At 48.9% G+C, this 19,691-nt stretch overlaps 2 protein-coding genes across 2 annotated transcripts; one reads left to right on the forward strand and one right to left on the reverse strand.

The window, feature by feature from the left end:
• The first annotated feature begins 11,494 nt into the window (after positions 1-11,494).
• On the forward strand, positions 11,495-12,249 carry LOC139833881 (uncharacterized). Its single transcript, XM_071824245.1, has 4 exons — positions 11,495-11,731; positions 11,811-11,987; positions 12,072-12,166; positions 12,240-12,249. Exons 1-4 carry the CDS (start codon positions 11,708-11,710, stop codon positions 12,247-12,249), a joined length of 306 nt encoding a protein of 101 aa, XP_071680346.1. The 5' UTR covers positions 11,495-11,707.
• A 2,171-nt stretch (positions 12,250-14,420) lies between these two features.
• LOC127314041 (uncharacterized) lies at positions 14,421-15,610 on the reverse strand. Its single transcript, XM_051344506.2, has one exon. The coding sequence runs from the start codon at positions 15,510-15,512 to the stop codon at positions 14,544-14,546; it is 969 nt and encodes a 322-aa protein (XP_051200466.1). The 5' UTR covers positions 15,513-15,610; the 3' UTR covers positions 14,421-14,543.
• Between the last annotated feature and the right edge of the window lie 4,081 nt (positions 15,611-19,691).

Genomic DNA, 19,691 nt, shown 5'->3' on the forward strand with positions numbered 1-19,691 from the left:
CTCGATCTGCGCCCCCGTGACATCTCCAGTCTGCCTCCCGTGGACTAGGAGGGGCCTCGCCGACAGCCGAATCGATTCCGGTAGCAGCGGCCTGACGGGAGGACCGGAGGAGGCTGGCCCTCAAACTCACCCGCGAAGCGAGGAGCTGGCCGCCGCTGTAGCGAAGAGCTCGCGCGTTGAGCCGCTGAGTGTAGTTTCGCCGGCGGAGGTTGTGTTCTCTATAAAATTCCTGTGAAAACTTTGACCGAAAAAGGTTCTAATCAAGCACGTACGTGGCTAAAACCAGTCCACGTTAGCAATACCACCGTGCCAAACCACTTTTCTTGTGCTGAGGGGGTCAATTGCCTGGTATTGTATAGTTAGGGGGTTAAGTGCCCCATTTTAAACTTAAGGGGGTTCTTTGTCCCAAACCCCATAGTTAGGGGGGTTATATGGACTTCTTTCTTTTCTTGTGTCGTTGTGTTGGCTCGTGTATGCATTGTGTAATGGTAATCTTGCTATAGTAACCGAACACATGTGTTGTGACTCGCTATAGAAGATAGTCATTTTGCAGGCAACCAAATAAAGTGGCATTTGGATAGAAAATGATGCAGCTCAGTCTATCAAATAACTCACCAAAATTAGCCCTGATCCGTTTGCAACAGGCTAACACTACAGGAATGGGAGAAGACGCCGATGGTCAAACTGTACGCCGACGGCTTTTTATCGGGGCCGTCGGCGTACGGCCTCCCCGGGGCAGCTCAGGAAGCCGACCGTCGGCGTACAAATACCGTCGGCGTAGAGGAGGCTACGCCGAGGGCAGCCGTCGGCGTCACCTTGGCCCTCGGCGTAGCACCGGCATCGCCTCTGGCCCAGCCCGCGCCGTCGTCGCCCGCTCACGGCGTCAGTCAGACGCCGACGGCCACCCTCGGCATAGGGCATGGGCACCCTATGCCGACGGCCACCCTCGGCATATAGTATTTTTTTATTTTTTTTATTTTTTTCCCTCTCTCATATTACTTTATAATATGTTTCTATTATTTATTTACTAGTATGAATTATGTAAAAAATGGTTCTATTTTTTAAGAATTCGTAGATGGCATATGTAGGTCCCATGGGTGACGCTCTTCGCAGACGGGTCAACCGGAGCCACTAGGCCCAACATTTGCTATCGATGTACATATGGGTAGATCCGCGGGGTCCCCGCCCTACGGTTTCCCGAACCCTAACCCTAACCCGAACTGTAACCCTAACTCTAACCCTAACTCTAACCCTAACCGTAACCCTAACTCTAGCCCTAACCCTAACCCTAGGGTTTCCCAAGAAACAGATCACCGGAGCGTCAGAATTGTTGGAAAACTTGCTTCTGCCCCTAACATACATGTACAAGTGTGATGTAAGGTTTGGCTAACCTTGGATGTACCCGGCGTTGACGATTTCCGCATAATGGGCTACCAGTTGGTAAAATCCAGGATCTGTATGTGGAAACCCCCGCCATGGCTCGAACGGAGCCTATTTTATGGTAAAGTATGCCCAACCTATGGTTTCCATGTACATATGTCCTAAACAAAGCAAAATAAATAAAAAAGTCCACTGGTAAACCCTCACACGGAGAAAGCTATAGGGGTAGATGTGTGGGGTCCCCGCCCTAGGGTTTTCCAAGTTACAGACCACCGGAGTGTCGGAATCGCTGGAAAACTTGTGTGTGCCCACATGGCATGCACAAAAGTGATTTGAGATGGTTTTATATCCAAGGATACCCCCCCAAGGTGTGTCCGGCTTCTCGGACAGGGGGTTCCTACACTTAGGCAGATTCTGGATGTATAGGGGGGAACTCCCTCGGAGGTGAACTGCAGAGAAAAGTGATACATTTAAGAACTTAAGACCCAGACACGATACAAAACACTTAAATAACTAGACCCACACACATACCAAAGCGCTTAAAGTACTAGACCCACACACGAACTGAAACACTTAAAGAACTACACCCACACACAGGAACCAACACACTTAAAGAACTACACCCACACAGGAACCAAAACACTTAAAGAACTAGACGCACACACAAACCAAAACATTTAAAGAACTACACCCACACACGAATAAAGCACTTAACGCTAGACACACGGACTCGACACACACACATATTAATCAGAGAAGTCGAAATCTTCGTCCTCGCTGGGGGTGTCCTCTGAAGCGGTGGTTGTGAAGATCCACGACCACCGTTCATCATCCTCCCCCCATGTCGACGCCTCTCCTTTGGCGTACTCTGCTTCAACCGCAGCCTTCCTCTGCCGCTTTCCCGCCCTCCTCTCTCTCCTGTACGTCTGCTTGTCCTTCCAGAATGCGCGCTCTGCCTCGACGGCTCCGGATGGTCTCTCGCGCCACTATGCCATGAACCGCTCGTCCGCCTCGGTGGTATCAATCCGCCGCCGCCAGACTGTACCGCCGCGCTTCACCCCGTGAGCGAAGTAGCGGCTCGCAGAGAGACTCGAGCCCGTCAGAGACCTGACCTCCGGGAAGTTCATTTCGTGGCGCGGCCGGCCAAACCTCCAAGCCGCAACGTCGTATGCGCGGGCAGCAGCCTCCTTCGTGTAGAAGGTGCCGAGCCACACACGCGTACCACCGGCGGCCGCAGGCGAACGCCGATGAAGCCCGTGTTGCTACGGCGACGAGGAGCCATCTCAGCGGCAGCTCAGCTCAGAGGATTTTGTGGTGCTGTTGGATGAGAGAAGTGATGAGGGGAGAAATGTTGCTGGTGCTGTTAGTGGAGAAGACATGGCTATATATAGGCCGACGAGGGGCTGAAACGGCGGGAAAACTTGGCGGGAGAGAATGGGCGGGAAAGGGTGGGCGGGAAAACTTGGCGGGAGAGAATGAGCGGGAAAGGGTGGGCGGGAAAACTTGGCGGGAAATCATGGCGGGAAAAAAGGGCGGGGGAGAAGCAGCGGGAAAGGGTGAGCGGGAAAAAAGGGCGGGAGAGAAGTAGCAGGGCGTAGGGAATGGCCCCAAAACTTGTGTGTGTCCACATGGAATGCACAAAAGTGATTTGAGATGGTTTTATATCCAAGGCTACCCCCCCAGGTGTGTCCGGCTTCTCGGACAGGGGGTTCCTACACTTAGGCAGATTCTGCATGTATAGGGGGGAACTCCCTCGGAGTTGAACCGGAGAGAAACTTGAGATCATATGGGATGATCCTTGTTTCCACATGTACCTATGACCTAACCAAGCTCAAATGGAGGCATATGCCCACCGGGGACCCCGATGGGATGCGATCAAAGGGGTAGACCGCGCGGTCAACGTAACCGTGGTTTCGTCGGAAATCGAGCATCAGTATGTAGGGAATGGCCCCAAAACTTGTGTGTGTCCACATGGAATGCACAAAAGTGATTTGAGATGGTTTTATATCCAAGGCTACCCCCAGGTGTGTCCGGCTTCTCGGACAGGGGTTACTACACTTAGGCATTCTGCATGTATAGGGGGAACTCCCTGAGTTGAACCAGAGAGAAACTTGAGATCATATGTGATGATCCTTGTTTCCACATGTACCTATGACCTAACCAAGCTCAAATGGAGGCATATGCCCACCGGGGACCCCGATGGGATGCGATCAAAGGGGTAGACCGCGCGGTCAATAGAACTAGGGTTTCGTCGGAAATCGAGCATCGGATCTAGGGAATGGCCCCAAAACTTGTGTGTGTCCACATGGAATGCACAAAAGTGATTTGAGATGGTTTTATATCCAAGGCTACCCCCTGTGTGTGTCCGGCTTCTCGGACAGGGGTTCCTACACTTAGGCGCATTCGCATGTATAGGGGGAACTCCCTCGGAGTTGAACCGGAGAGAAACTTGGGATCATATGTGATGATCCTTGTTTCCAAATGTACCTATGACCTAACAAATCTCAAATGGAGGCATATGCCCACCGGGGACCCCGATGGGATGCGATCAAAGGGGTAGACCGCGCGGTCAACGTAACTAGGGTTTCGTCGGAAATCGAGCATCGTATGTAGGGAATGGCCCCAAAACTTGTGTGTGTCCACATGGAATGCACAAAAGTGATTTGAGATGGTTTTATATCCAAGGCTACCCCCTGTGTGTGTCCGGCTTCTCGGACAGGGGGTTACTACACTTAGGCAGATTCGCATGTATAGGGGGAACTCCTCTGAGTTGAACCGGAGAGAAACTTGAGATCATATGTGATGATCCTTGTTTCCACATGTACCTATGACCTAACCAAGCTCAAATGGAGGCATATGCCCACCGGGGGACCCCCGATGGGATGCAGTCAAAGGGGTAGACCGCGCGGTCAACAGAACTAGGGTTTCGTCAGAAATCGAGCATCGGATCTAGGGAATGGTCCCAAAACTTGTGTGTGTCCACATGGAATGCACAAAAGTGATTTGAGATGGTTCTATATCCAAGGCTACCCCCCCCAGGTGTGTCCGGCTTCTCGGACAGGGGGTTCCTACACTTAGGCAGATTCTGCATGTATAGGGGGGAACTCCCTCGGAGTTGAACCGGAGAGAAACTTGAGATCATATGTGATGATCCTTGTTTCCACATGTACCTATGACCTAACCAAGCTCAAATGGAGGCATATGCCCACCGGGGGACCCCGATGGGATGCAGTCAAAGGGGTAGACCGCGCGGTCAACAGAACTAGGGTTTCGTCGGAAATCGAGCATCAGATGTAGGGAATGGCCCCAAAACTTGTGTGTGTCCACATGGAATGCACAAAAGTGATTTGAGATGGTTCTATATCCAAGTCTACCCCCCAGGTGTGTCCGGCTTCTCGGACAGGGGGTTCCTACACTTAGGAAGATTCTGCATGTATAGGGGGGAACTCCCTCGGAGTTGAACCGGAGAGAAACTTGGGATCATATGGGATGATCCTTGTTTCCACATGTACCTATGACCTAACACAACACAAAGGAAGAGAAAAGTCCATTGGTCAGCTGTCATCGGAGGTCGGTCAAAGGGGTAGATCTACGGGGCTACCGGATTAGGGTTTTGTCTACCGGAGGGAATAGTGATGTAAGATAGGGTAATTATTGGTACTACATGTTCCGATGAACTAACACAACACAAAGTAAGAGAAATGTCCATAGTTCAACTGTTATCGGAGGCCGGTCAAAGGGGTAGATCTGCGGGGCTCCCGGATTAGGGTTTCGTCTACCGAGGGGAATATTAAGTTAAGATATGGTAAAAATATTTATGCGCATAGCTTGGGAATGTAGAAGATTAAAACAAATAGGAAGTAAAAGGAAAAAACAAAAGGAAAAAAATTTAGAAAATAATTTTATACCTATAATTGAGATTAAATAGGAAGTAAAAGGGAAAAAAAAGGTCTATGCCGAGGGCCACCCTCGGCGTATAGCCGGCCCTCGGCATAGGGGGGGCGCGCCGGACCGGTTAGGGCATGGCCTGGTCGAGCCGGACCACGCACACGCCTCATCTCCAACCCGCCCGCGCCCATCTCCTCCCCCTGCCCGCCGCCACGATCCCCGCCCGCCGCCACCAGCCTCTGCGCCGCCCGCGCCGCCAGCCTCTGCGCCGCCGCCCTCCCGTCGCCGGCCGCCCGCCGCCGGCCGCCCGCTGCCCTCCCTCCCCGGCCGCCCTCCTCCCCACGGTCTCTGCCTCCCCACCGCCGACCTCGCCTCCCCGCCCGCCGCCTGCTCGCGCCGCCGCCCCTGCCTCCCCGCCGCCACCCGTGCTCGCGCCGCCGCCGCCCTGCACGCGCCGCCCCTTCCTCCGCCGCCGCCTCGCGCCGCCTCCGGCCTCCCCGCCGCCCCGCCTCCCGACCCCGCCTCTCCTATGGTAAGTTTTTTTTTCATTTTTTTAACTTTTATTTGTAGTATTGTATGCTATTTAGAAATACAAATAGAATGGAAATAGTTTGTGAAATGTGAAATGTGAAATGTTTGTGAAAGGTGAAAATAGAAAATGTGAAAATGTGAAATAGAAAATGTGAAATAGAAATACAAATAGGAAATGTGATATGTGAAATGTTTGTGAAAGGTGAAAATAGAAAATGTGAAAATGTGAAATAGAAAATGTGAAATAGAAATACAAATAGGAAATGTGAAATGTGAAATAATTTGTTTTTTAATGAATGGAAATAGGTGTCGTCGTGACCGCCGACCTCGTGACCGCTCCGTCGTGACCGCCGTGTCCGTGATTCTCTCCGGTCGCCGAGGGTGAGCTAAAACATCGCCTCCCCTTCTCCGCATTTTCTTATGTCACTAGATTCATTTTCCAAGTCCAGTTGCGTAACCTAGGTGTCACTTCCCGTCCGCGAGCGTTACGCGGATAAATATGCATTAGTGGTCCGCATATTTTGAACCGTAACGCTTGCGGCATTTACGGACAATCGGTGGATGCGTAGTTGTCTACGTTTCCATGTTCTACTCCGGTCCGAGTCAGATTTCGGCGGCGCTCCCCGTTGTTCTCCGGATGCACATCCTCTCGGCTTTTTGCCGAGACGTGTATCGGGAGAGCAGCGGGGAGGTGCCGCCGAAATTCGACTTGGACCGGGGTAGAGCATGGAGAACGTAGCCAACTACGGATCCGGCGGCTGCTAGAGCCCACCTAGTAGTGATGTAGGTTGATGCATGCGTTTCGCCCGGTAAAATAAATAAAAATATGATGCATTTAATTTCCTATTTGATATAAATGCTATGTCTGTGGTTTGGCTCCCAATAAAGCAGAGGATGGCTGATAATGGATGGATGTACAATGAGCGTGTTAGTGCGACTGAGAAAACAGATGAGTGGACAAGGAAGACCCATTTTCTAGTGAATGAGTTAGCGCGTGGTACAAAGGGGCTGGTTCGGGCACTTTGCCCCTGTGTTCGCTGCGTGAAGCGTCAACGTCGTGGGAAGGATGAAATGTATAGACACCTTCTGCAATATGGGTATATGCATGGGTAAGTCACGGAAATCGACTTTGATGAGCGCGAACGTGACAGAGGTGAGGTGATGCGGCAGCGGCTCAATGGCAATGCGTACGATGGAATTAGAGACTTTCTAGATGATCTCGTCCATGCCGATTTCCCGGATACGCCACCTCCAGAACCGGAGGCGCCGCGTAACCGGTGGCGCCGCCAGAACCGAAGGAACCAGAGCCAACCGCGAAGGCCTTCTATGATATGATTGCCGTGGCTAAGAGGCCTCTGTACGAGGGCGCCGCGATTTCTCAGCTCGATGCCATCTCCCAATGTCTAGCCGACAAGACCCGGTACAACACCACCCGTGAGGGCTTTGAAGCAAGTCTGAAAACAATCGGTAACATGTTGCCCAAAGATCATTGTCTCCTCAAAGCTCGCACGCGACGAGGAGAATGATGAAGGACCTCAACATGGATTATCAAAGGATAGACTGTTGTCCGAATGGGTGCGTTCTTTGTTGGAGACAGTATGCGGAGGACAAGTACTGTCCCATCTCAGAAGCGATCTAGGTATGAAGAGGTAACGGGAAAGGATGGTCAGGTGAGGCAGTCAAGCACCGCAAAGTCGATTCTTCGATATCTCCCATTCATAAAAAGAATCCAGCGGCTTTACATGCACGAGGAGACAGCCAAACAGATGACGTGGCACAAGTATGGGAAGAGATTCGTGGACGAAAACAAGAAGTTGAAGATGGGACATCCATCCGATGGTACGGCATGGAAGAACTTCGATACAAAACACCGCCTTAAGGCAGCCGAGGCTCGGAATGTCGAATTGCGATAGCAACAGATGGCTTCAATCCATATGGTATGTCCAATGCCAATTACGCTTGCTGGCCCGTGTTTGTTATTCCGCTCAATCTCCCTCCCGGAGTCCTAATGACGAGGAAGACCATGTTTCGTCGCCGATCATTCCAGGCCCTCATTACCCGGGAAGAATTTGAGTGTCTACATGCAGCCGATTGTGGAAGATTTGAACCACTCTTGGCACCACGGGACATTGACGTACGACCGAGCATCGAAGACAAACTTCGCATGAGAGTTTGGTTGCGAGATACCATGCATGACATGCCCGGGTACGCCCTAACATGTGGATGGTGTACAGCTGGTAAGTGGCCATGCCCGGTGTGTGCATTGGCTTGAGTTCCTTTGGCTACGTAAGGGTCGCAAGTATGTTGCGTTTGACACGAATCGACAGTTCCTCAAAAGGAGGCATCCGTTTAGAGAAGACAAAAAGAACTTCAAGAAGGGCAAAGTTGTGCATGAAAAAAGATGTGCCGAAGTTTGATGGTACACTTGTTGAAGCCGAGCTACGTGCTCTCGTGCCGGCAGCGACGCTAACCGGCCATCAATTTGAGGGATATGGTGTAACGCACAACCGGACTCACGAGGCGGCTTTAACGAAGCTCGAGTATTACAAGGACCTCGAACTTACCCATAACATCGATGTGATGCACACCGTAAAGAATGTCGCGGAGTCCGTCTTTCACACATGCCCGAACATTCCCGGAAGTCAAAGGATAATGTCAAGGCTAGAGTCGATATTGAGATCCTCTCGTGATAGGGAAAAATTACACATGAAGCGTCCTATTGGCCGTCAAAAGAATTGGTTCAAGCCGCATGCCAACTTCTCGCCTTGATTCCATCCAAAAGAAGGAGGCATTCAGTGGCTCAAATACGTCGTGATGTTCCCGGATGGTTATTGCTCGAATATGAGTAAGGGAGTTAATCTTTCGACGGGAAAAGTCACCGGGCTCAAGAGTCACGACTATCATATATGGATTCAGCGGCTCATGCCGGTGATGCTTCGAGGGTATATCCCCGAGAAAGTCCGGCGAGTGCTTGCGCAGCTTGAGCCATTTCTTCCGCACGCTCCGTGCTAAGCGTATATGTCCCGAGGTTATTGCAAAGCTACAACATACAAGGCCGGAGTTGCTATGCAATTTGGAGATGATATTTCCGCCAGCTTCTTTACTCCGATGGCACATCTCATTGTGCACCTCGCCAACGAGGCACTCTTGGGTGGTCCGGTGCAGTTTCGTTGGCGCTCTGTATTGAGAGAGAGTTTAAGTATATTCGAAAGATAACTGGAAACAAGGCCAAGATTGAAGCATGCATAGCTGAGGCAATATGCCTTCGGGAGATGGCAGATGCCGCGACAACGTACTATCCCGATGATGTTCCCACTCAGCATAACCCGGTCACTCGTTACAATGTCGACGTGCCCGAGAATGACCCCAAGCTAAAACTATTCCAATTCCCCGGTGGCAAGGCTGGTAAAGGAACAAAATATAAATTGGAGAACGAAGAGAAGGATTGTATAATGCTATATGTGCTTATGAACATGGAGGAAGTGATCCCATTCGTAAGGTAAAATGGTGAACAAATTACTTTGCAGCTAGTAACCTCGTCTCGGTCTAATGCTTATTTTCTCCTTTCAGGGAATTCACGGATGAAATGTGGCCGTATGATGAATTGCCCGAAACCTCGGAGATGGACACTCTACTGAAAGACGGTGCTCCCGGAATTAATAAAAACTTTGTGACATGGTTCATGGAAAAAGTAATTTCTAACCTTTCCTCTTACATTGCAACATGTGACTTGTCCCTCTTATTACACGTAACTAATGCACACAACAAATTTGAAATGTTCTTGTAGGGCCGTGAGAGAAACGTTGATATGATAGATGAGTTGAAATGTGTTTCCCAAGGTTGTAGCCGTGAGGTGACCAAGTATGAGAAGTATGATGTGAATGGGTTTCGCTTCCACACAGAGACGCACCAGAAGGGCCGGGCGAATCCCAAAACGATAAATACTGGGGTCTTCACCAAAGGAGCCAACAACTTTGATTACTACGGAAGGTTACAAAGTGTATACGAGTTGACATTCAATCGTACGAACTTGCAACTCAATATCGTCGTGTTCAAGTGTCATTGGTTCGACCCAATAGGTGGACAGAGAAGTGATAAGTCCATTGGGTTAGTTGAAGTTAAGCCTTCAACCACCTATAGCGGAGCCGATGTCTTTATTGTGGCTCACCAAGCCAAGCAAGTTTATTATTTGCCCTACCCATGCCGTAAAGCGGAACTCAAGGGTTGGGAAGTCGTCTTCCGTGTATCGCCACATGGTAACCTACCGATTCCCTCTGAGGATGATTACAACAACATTGACCCCGTGACATGCGAGGGGATTTTCTATCAAGAGGAACAGGACTTCGGGGAATATATTTTAGAACCGTTTGTTCAAGAGGACCTCGGGAACGATGCGTAAACTCGTGGTGAGTCGGTGGTGGATCTAAAGGACATATCTATGCTCGAGAAGTTACTTGAGGCGAATGACAATTATGATGAGCCTCCACCCGTCGACCCTTCAACTTTGTACTCACAAGATAGTGATAGTGATAGTGGGCCGAGAAAGAGAAAGAGAAAGAGATGGAGTATGAGAGTGAGCGTGAGAGCGATGATGGCTGGTGAGGGTCTTTTATTCTTAGTATTTATTTGTCAACATGCTTCTTAATTGCATTGTGCCTTTTATTCTTAGTATCTTCATTTTATTATGTCAACATGCTTCTTAATTGCATTGTGCCTTTTATTCTTAGTATCTTCATTTTATTATGTCAACATGCTTCTTAATTGCATTGTGCCTTTTATTCTTAGTATCTTCATATAATATGTCTTTGTGCTTAACTGTTTTATTCTTCTCAATGCAGGTGACTGAACAATATGAGCAAGTGGCAAGGCGGACTCCGAGAGCTTGCTTAAGACGCCGGGCGCAGGTGAAGAGGAATATTCCTAGAGTGCCTAGACGGAGTGATCGAGCCCCGGTGCAAAATCCGCGTTACGCCGATGGTACCGATGGAGGACGAGGACGAGGAGGACGAGGTGGAGGTCGAGGACGAGGACGAGGAGGACGAGGTGGAGGACGAGGTGGCGGCGGGGTACACATGGACTTTGACGAGCCACCCTCCGCTCTCGGCGACGTGGCTCTGAGTTGTACCTTGAGGGTCCGTCTAGTGGGGAGGTGGAGATGGAGACGGAGTCTACACACGAGTCGGACTCTAGGGCTGAGTTGGAGGTCATGGAGGGTGAAGGTGCGCCGAAGCCCTTGAAGCTTCGTGGAGAAGCTAGAGTCCCCGATGCGAGGAAGGAGCCGAAGACCCATGATGACAAGGCCCTTATCATTCCTTCGAGCGATGAGTAAGTGTACTACTTCAGAAATTTCGAACATGTATTTTCATCTTGGGCATAATAAACAATTTGGCATGTGTACTAATGTGTGATTTATTTGCAGCAACTGGACATGGGATGCCAAGCCCCCCCCCCCCCCGCATGCCTAACAGCTTGCTTGGGGCTCTGATTAAGAAGTTCTGGCCCGGCAGATACACTCCCCTTAGCACGGTCCCCGGTGGCCCGACGAAGCTAGCCACTACTTGGGCGGACTATGAGGATGCCCCTGCCGTAGGCTTCGCGACACCGCCGAGGTCGTGACCACCAAGTTCGGTAAGGCATATATTTCTCGAGCACCGTTCATAGTTGATGACCCTAATGTGCTAACTCATGACTTTCACAACTGATTTATGCATGATTGAAGTGCTTCTATCGTGTGGACCCGGAGCATGAGACGCAGGCGCGTCTCACTTTGCGTGGCGCTTGCGAGAGGTTGACACCGCAGCAGTGGTACAACCAAAAGTTCACCAGCGCTAGTGCCTTCTGGGCTAACAAGGGTAAGAGGGTCAAGAAGGAGTACTATGTTGGTAACGAGCCTACGGAGGAATGGGCAATGACCATTGAGGAGTACATGTCGGTGAGTAAAATGTCAATGAGATTTTACATTGCTGCTAAGTTTTCATTGAATTATCTTGAGCTGAGTATTGCGTTTTCAGGTTTGTCCCGAGTGGGCCGAGCAGCATAGGGAGGCATGGGAGGAGCTGATTAGGGCGAGGTGGCTCAGGCAGGACGAGGAGTTTGCAGCCGTGTCGAGGCGTAACATGGAGAACCGAGGCACCGGTGGCACACACTGCGCGGGAAACCGCGACTACACCCGCTTCAAGGGGAAAAAGGTATGTATATACATGGAACGACCTTCATTCATTTCCCGCCATGTCTCATTTGTGGTACGCTTAACTTTTCTTTTCGCGATGCAGGTGGCCGAGGCACCACCTGGGGTGGTGCTTCATGATGCCCAGATATATGACATGATGCGGAAGCCGAAGCCCCATCCCGCATTGCCTCAGCCACAGTACTACGGCAATGCCAAGGCCGCCAAGGAGGACTACCGCGACATGGTCAAGTCTCGTCTCCCCGGGGTGGAGGCCCCCTTGAGCATTCCGGTCGACGAGGAGTCGTTGGTCCTGTCTGGGCACGGCGTCCGCATGGCCGTTTCCCTTGGCTGAATAAGGCGGTCAAGCCTACCCACTCCACGAGCTACACGCGTCTCAAGCATACCCTCACCGCCGACAGCCCCCAGCCTCGTCCACGGCCTGCTCGTCCACCCGCCTACGATGTAAGTTTTCCTCATTTTCATCCTCTTTCCGGTTTTCCTTCCTACATGGCTAAGTGTTTACGAGATTCATTGTTTCTGAAATTGTAGCCTGACTTCGAGGCGGCCTTCGAAGCCTGCAATGAAGCGTATCAGCAGGCCGCTGCCCGGTGGAATAGGCGTAATACGGCCTATATGACGTATATATCGTAGTCCGAATCTTTCTTCTCGCGCAAGTAGATGACAAGTCTCAGTTTGATGCTTTATTTCTGCAAAGCCTAACTTGTAACCTATCTTGCAGGAAATGATGATCTCTATGTCTACTGGTACACCGCCACCGGCTCGAGTTACCGTGGCGGGGGACATGCCTATCATGCCATCGAAGGCAGCTTTCGCTGCGACTTACTACGGATCCACACCGGAGGTAAGTTCTTTGCCAAACCGGTAGTTACCACTTTCCTTTGCCTCGCAAGTTGCTAACATGTAGGGAACACGTAGGGAACGGGATGGTCCGGGAACCAGGCATCGCCGGGTGGGCGCGAGGTCACACCGGTTCATGAAGGTGGTCGGTCTCCTGGGCGTTCTGCTGGTGCCTCTCCGTCGACTACTCCTGGGACTACTCCCAGTGCCTCTCCGTCGACTTCTCCTGGGCGTGCTACCGGTCCTTCTCCAGGTGGTTCTTCTGCAGCTTCTACCGGAGCGCAACCCCGGGCTGCTCGTTTCGCCAACGATGTGGGCGGACACACCCCGCCCGGGTCCTTCCTCCGCTAGTCGGCACCGGGCTTCTTGCTTGCCATCATTTGCTACCTACTACTATGTATTGGATGACATGGCACTCTCCTCTTGTATGCTATTACATGCACCATGTATGCTACTATGTGGATTTCATGCTATTTATGTGAATTATGGATGAATTTGGATGTATTTGTATGCTACTATGTGGATTTCATGCTATTTATGTGAATTATGGTGAATTTGGATGAATTTGTATGTGTGAACTGTAGTATTATGCAAACTGAACTGCTGGAACGGTGCAAATTAAACTGCTGAAAACAAAAACAAAATTTGGGCAAGTCTACGCCGAGGGCAATGCCGTCGGCATAGACCCCTGCTGCGACCATATGGTCAGGGCTATGCCGACGGTATTGCCGTCGGCGTAGACCCCCCACCTGGCAGCAGCGCCCAGCGTGCCGCGTGTCCGCTGCATGCGACATGCAGACGCCGAGGGCCGGGCCGTCGGCATAGACGCCGTACGTGGCAGCCTCGCGATGCGCCACGTCGCCCCACGGCGCCCAGATCGCGTGGCTATGCCGAGGGCAAGGCCGTCGGCGTCTGATGGAGCACCGTTAACGGAGACGGCCGGCCGTGGCCAAACGCCGAGGGCAGCTACGCCGAGGGGAAGTCGCACCGTCGGTATAGGCGGCATACGCCGACGGCCGGCCCTACGCCGACGGCACGATGACAGGTGCCGAGGGACCTGGACGCCGAGGCGCTATGCCGAGGGCTGCCGTCGGCGTAGCCTACGCCGAGGGCCAGGCGTGGCTACGCCGAGGGCAGCCGGCCGTCGGCGTCTACGTCGATTCCTGTAGTGTAAGCCTGTCCCCACTGAATCCAAATAAAGGGTCAGGCTATTAAACGCGACCTAAAACATCCTTTTCTACATAGAGATACTAGTTTAATCATGTGCGGTCCCATTATCCCAGAGGTTTGCAAATCTTCAGTCAACCGCAGCACGCGTGCCATTATAATTTCCGGGCCAGATCCATTGTGTGTTGGTCGAGAAGCTTAAGCAGAAGACACGTTCTGTATGATCTAGTTCACGTGGAGCAACTCCAGTGACCAGCCCAGGCATATGTGCCAAGTCTTGAAACTAGTATTGTGTCTTATTAACAGAAAATTTTGTTTTCTCATTTTCTGAAAATGCTTTAAATTTTTAACCAAGGCAAATGAAAGAAGTGTTAAGAACGAAAGATTAACTGTTCAATACAATAAAAAACTTTAGCAAAGTCAATAGTTTAGTAGAACCTAAATACCATATTATTATCATATTAGCAGTAAAATTTGTTGTTATACAAAATAAACATTGGTATATGATCTACGGGATGTTGCGTCAAAACGCACCTCCAAATCTACTAAACTATAGCTTGGGTTCCATGTTGCGCGCCCGGCGCCTCGACACAAAGCACCACGCCACCACGGAGACGATGGCGATCGCGGCGGCCACGGATCCGAGCACAGCGATCAGTATCACCCACCATGACGTTCCCTTCTTCTTCTTGCCATCAAGCCTTTCCACCGTCAGGTCCCAGTCACGGACGCCGACGAAGATATCGCGGACCTTGCCGGCGAAGAGACCGACGAGCGCGGTCTCCGTGGTGCCTTGGCCGACGAAGACACCGAAGGGTGAGGTCTGCGGGATGCCTTGGCCGGCGAGGGAGAGCGGCGTGTCGAGCAGGGCTCTCGACGGCCTCGGCTCCCTGCCGGCGGCACCGACGTACACGTGCAGGAGGTGCGCGACGGCGTCGTACTCGACCCACACGGCGGCCGCCGCGGTGCCCTTGGGCGTGACGGTGACGTTGAGGCCGACGTCTGGAGAATCTGGCGCGTACGACTTCACCGTGCCGACCTCGACCGCGGCGAGGCCGTCCGCCGTGGCGTTAGGCACGGCGCCGCCTGTGGCCGCCGAGCCGTTGGCGCCGCGGAGGCCCACGCGGTTGTTGAACGTCGGGAACCTGTCGAGGAGGATGACGAAGGAGACGGGGGAGGCGGAGCTCTCGACCATGAAGCTCGTGTTGAAGGACGCCTCGCGTGCCGGCGGCCCGCCGGCGCCGGCGCCGGCGCGCCAGAGGTTGATCATGTCGGGGAGCAGCAGGAAGCCCTCGGACACGTTGACCTCAGGGAAGGGCCGCTCGGGCTGGAAGAGGAGCGACGCCGGCGTGGCGACGGTCATGTTGGTGGCCACCACGAGTTTGTCGGTCGTGTTTACGTTGAAGGCGGGGAAGCTGTAGGACTCGACGTCTTCTGCCGCCGTCGAGGACGCCGCCATGATGGTGGCTGCGCAGAGCAGCACTAGCGCCAGAGCTGTAAGTTTAGGAGAGCTTGCCATCTTTGGGTCAGTGCGTGTACTTCCGTTGTTTGTGTTTGGGTGTTCGGATAGAAACACCGAACGTCGGGAAACTTCTTTTATAGCTCAGGCTTGTACGCTGACAAAGTCAAGAAATGACAAAATGTAGTGTACTGGTTAAAGAAAAAGAGAGAAGAAACATCAAGATTCAAAGCCGGGTCAAAGCTAAACAAGCTAGGAGTTAAGCAATCGTCGATTAGGCCATCACCCATCAGGGATACTGGATATGTTTCAACATATACAAGGAAGTTTGTCACGGTGGCCTGCCGCGCCCTTAGCTATCAGATTGTTTTCTCCTGAAGTGAGCTATTAGATTGTTTGCTATAGTGTTTAGGAAAAGCTTTTATAGATTCCAATCCTCAAAACAGTGTAAACTTTTAAAATGATATCGTGGTATAATTTAATCTCAAACTTCATACCCCTATTTTTGAATAGGTATCGTTTAATCTCACCAAGTCTTGTGTTTTCATTCAAGAAAAAGTTTTAGCCTTCTCGACCTTTGAAAACAGAAGCCTTTTAGAAATATTAGAATATATGGAGTACCTAAGGTATATGGGGTATCTGAGGTACCGTAGAAGGGATGTAAAAGCACTTATGAAAAACGTAAAAGTGATACTGCAGCGTCGTGGTCTAATTTCTTGTGGTTTAATTTTTTTCTAGCGCCTATAAATATTGCTGAAAAAGTGGAGTGATTTTCTCGCAAAAAGGCATGAGCTAGATATTCTTTCTTAATAGGGATCTCAATTTGTGAGAAGAAGAAGCAGAAGTGGGAGGATCAAACACCTCTAGCTGGGAAAGACATGAAGGATAACGTGTAAAATTACTTGTTTGAAACATCTTAAATTAGCCTTTGCTATTATAAGTTGTATTTTTGGTGGATCATATGTCATTGGAAAAATGAGGGTAATATGCTAGTAGCACTACACAGGCCGGACAACACACCGACTAAAAGATGTGACGTACGACGAAGCAAATTTTTTCAGAGATATCAGTACTTTTTTGACTAAAGGAGATGGTGGATGATGGAGTATCTTTGTTTACGGAGTTTCTATAGAAGAAAAAGGCAGTATTTACTCTAGCTTAAAGACGTAGTGAGTGAAGTAAGTATACATTTATAAAGATACGGTAGAAAAAAGCAATAGTATTCGTAGCAATAATATTCTTTCTAGGTAAAAGAGGCAACGGAAGGTGGAGTAAATATATTTTTCCAACGATGTCGTAAAAAGGCATAATAGTATTTTCCCGGGGTGGAAAAGGGGCCAATAGTGGGTTTTCGAATTAACGCCGAAGATTTATGCACCGGTAAAAATAATTCTAACGGGTAATTACCATCGAAAACTGCTATTGAGGTTGAATATTTGTTTATAAATTACTACGCTAGGGCGTAGTTGAAGAAACACTTTTAGAAAATTACCGCTAAAGAAATATACGATCTGAAAGAGTTGCTATTGGATGATAAACGACATATTTCATAGCTTATGTCGGAAATTTACTGTTGACCTTCATGGTCTTTACCGAGAAATTTTTTCGAAAAAATATAGGTATTTACAGCCTCGCAAAAAATACTAATAAATAGTTAACATGGCAAATTACTACTAAAATTGAAGTTTTCTACCGACGAATCAGTGCAAAAAATTACTATTAAAAAGCTTACCGGCACACCGTTCATTGTACTGTTCATGCACATGAACAGTGCCTAAATTATTGTGGTTGCAGCAAATGGGTGTATCTTTCTAACCTTCTAGACTACTACCGAAAATTTGCTTTTGGGAAAATATACTCCCTTTATGTAATTAAATGTAGTTGAGATTTATTAAAATTTAAAGGTATGTGGATATTATTTAATGTCTAGAAACAACTTTCGGAGGGAGTAGGTATTTTTTTTATTAGAAAAGCAGGGCACTGTCCCAGTGACCCGGTTCCATTTCTGAGGAGTAGGTATTTACTGTCTAGCAATTATTGCTAAATAGTTAACGCGATAAACTGCTTCTAAAGTTGAAGTTTTCTATCAACAAATCGAAATTACTATAAAAAAAAGTCGAACCAGTGCCCAAATCGGTGAGGAACCAGCAAAGGGGTTTAGCTTTCACATACAGTGGGATAACTTATTTCCCTATTAAAATTTGTATTACGAGGCGAAGTTCAGAAAATATACATTACGAGACTGAAGATTCAACACGTCTACTCTTACTTGCGTTGTATACCTGGTCTTCGCTGGAGTTGCGCCACGTGAAGCACAGTAGTTCGTCTGCAGCATACGGAACGTGTATGTTGCTGACTTGCTGTAGCTTCTCGATTTATCGGTAGGATTCAGTGGATTTGGTCCACGAATTATACTGCACGCCTATCATGGTTGACTTCTGCCAAGAGTGGGAGCCTTGGATCGTGGTGTGGTGTCGTACGACACGACTGGTTTATCTGTTGTTCACTTCGTGATTCTAGGCCTGACAAGTGACAACGTGTGGCCTGATTCCATGTGATTATGTAAGGGCATGAATAATGGTGATAAGATTGTTTTATCTTAGTCTCGCCACGTAATCTAGATATAACAAGAAAATATGATGTACAATGAGTTATTTTTAGTCTTATCTCTAGTAATGAGACATTCCTAAATAAGTGGTGAGACAGATTATTGCTAAGAGATGGTCTCTTAGTTAAGAGAAGATAAACCTCTTTTTCCTATTTCTCTCTCCTCCACGTCATCAATTATCCTAGATGGTAATGCTAAGATATAACCATTGTACATGCCCTAAGTTGGTTTCCGTAAAAATCAGTCCATACGTGTAACGTTACTCGTGGAAGTCTACGTGTGAAACTCGGTAGACTACGAGATATACTCTCTCCGCCTCGTTTCATGAAGGTTGTTTGAGATTTATTAAAATTTAAATGCTTAATAAATATATAAAGGTACTAAATAGTATATAGGTATATTTTAAATTTAACAAAATTTAGATAACTTTTATAAAATGGAGGGAGTACAATAGTTAGAAGCAATTTGTATCTAATTGTTTGTGCACTGCTACATGTGAAACCTCTGTCATGCTTGTTTCTCTCCATTGATAAAACCCCAAAATTAATGTTGGTTCTTAAAACAAAGACGATTCAAGCAAGCTTAGACATATTAGAAATCACCTTTTCCAATCGAGCACTTCTTGTTTTTATAATACCTTGGTCTCTACATGTAAAGCTACCCCCTCCGTCTATAAATAGATGTCTAAAATTTATCTAAATCTAGATGTATCATCTAGATACATCTAGATACATCCAGATTCAAACAAGTCTTAAACAGAGGTGGTACTATACTACAACGGGAAATCCAGATCAAATGTATCAGCATGCAACAACGATCCCATGATCCGTGTATCATGGAGCAAAATAGAACCGATATCAAAAATACATCCATAAATACTGGAGCATATATTACATTCTCTTGAAACCATGAACACCAAATAGGTCAAGCTTGCAAAAGGAAGTCAAAAAGGCAACTCCGAGTCCTAACCAACATGCTTTTACCCTGCAAGCAACTCAGGGAACTCCGAGTCCTATACTACAATGAGGAATCCAGATCGAACGTATCAGCATGCAACAACGATCCCATGATCAGCGTATATGGAGCAAAATAGAACCGATATCAAAAATACATCCATAAATACTGAAGCATATATTATATTCTCTTGAAACCATGGGTCTAGCTTGCAACAGGAAGTCAAAAAGGGAACTCCGAGTCCTAACCAACATGTTTTTACCCTGCAAGCAGCTCTGCGTGTTTTGAAAACACAATCATGCCATTCCTATCAAGAATATCATCATAGGTTCATGACTTTCATGAAGTCATATGTAGTTTCACCATATGGCACCTACGAAACTTCACCACACCTATGGTGCTACACCCACTTTTCGCGCAAATGGAGGGAGTTCTGGTGGGATCTTTCCTATTGAAGCGGGTTGAGTGGGATGTTGTATTTGTTCACGTCATGGCTGTGAGGGGTGCATGTTTGTGTGCACCGTAGGGATACTGCGACCCCACTTGTATGCGACAAGCCCCCGATAAGTGCCTTCAATAAACATTGAGCGAACTGTTTGTGCATATGTTAATCCCTAGACATACGGGTGCGGAAGGTTGATGAAGCGTGTCGCTTGGGGCAATCAAGCCCATCTCGC

Source organism: Lolium perenne, chromosome 7, assembly GCF_019359855.2.
Source record: "Lolium perenne isolate Kyuss_39 chromosome 7, Kyuss_2.0, whole genome shotgun sequence".
In the NCBI taxonomy this organism is placed as follows: Eukaryota; Viridiplantae; Streptophyta; class Magnoliopsida; order Poales; family Poaceae; genus Lolium; species Lolium perenne.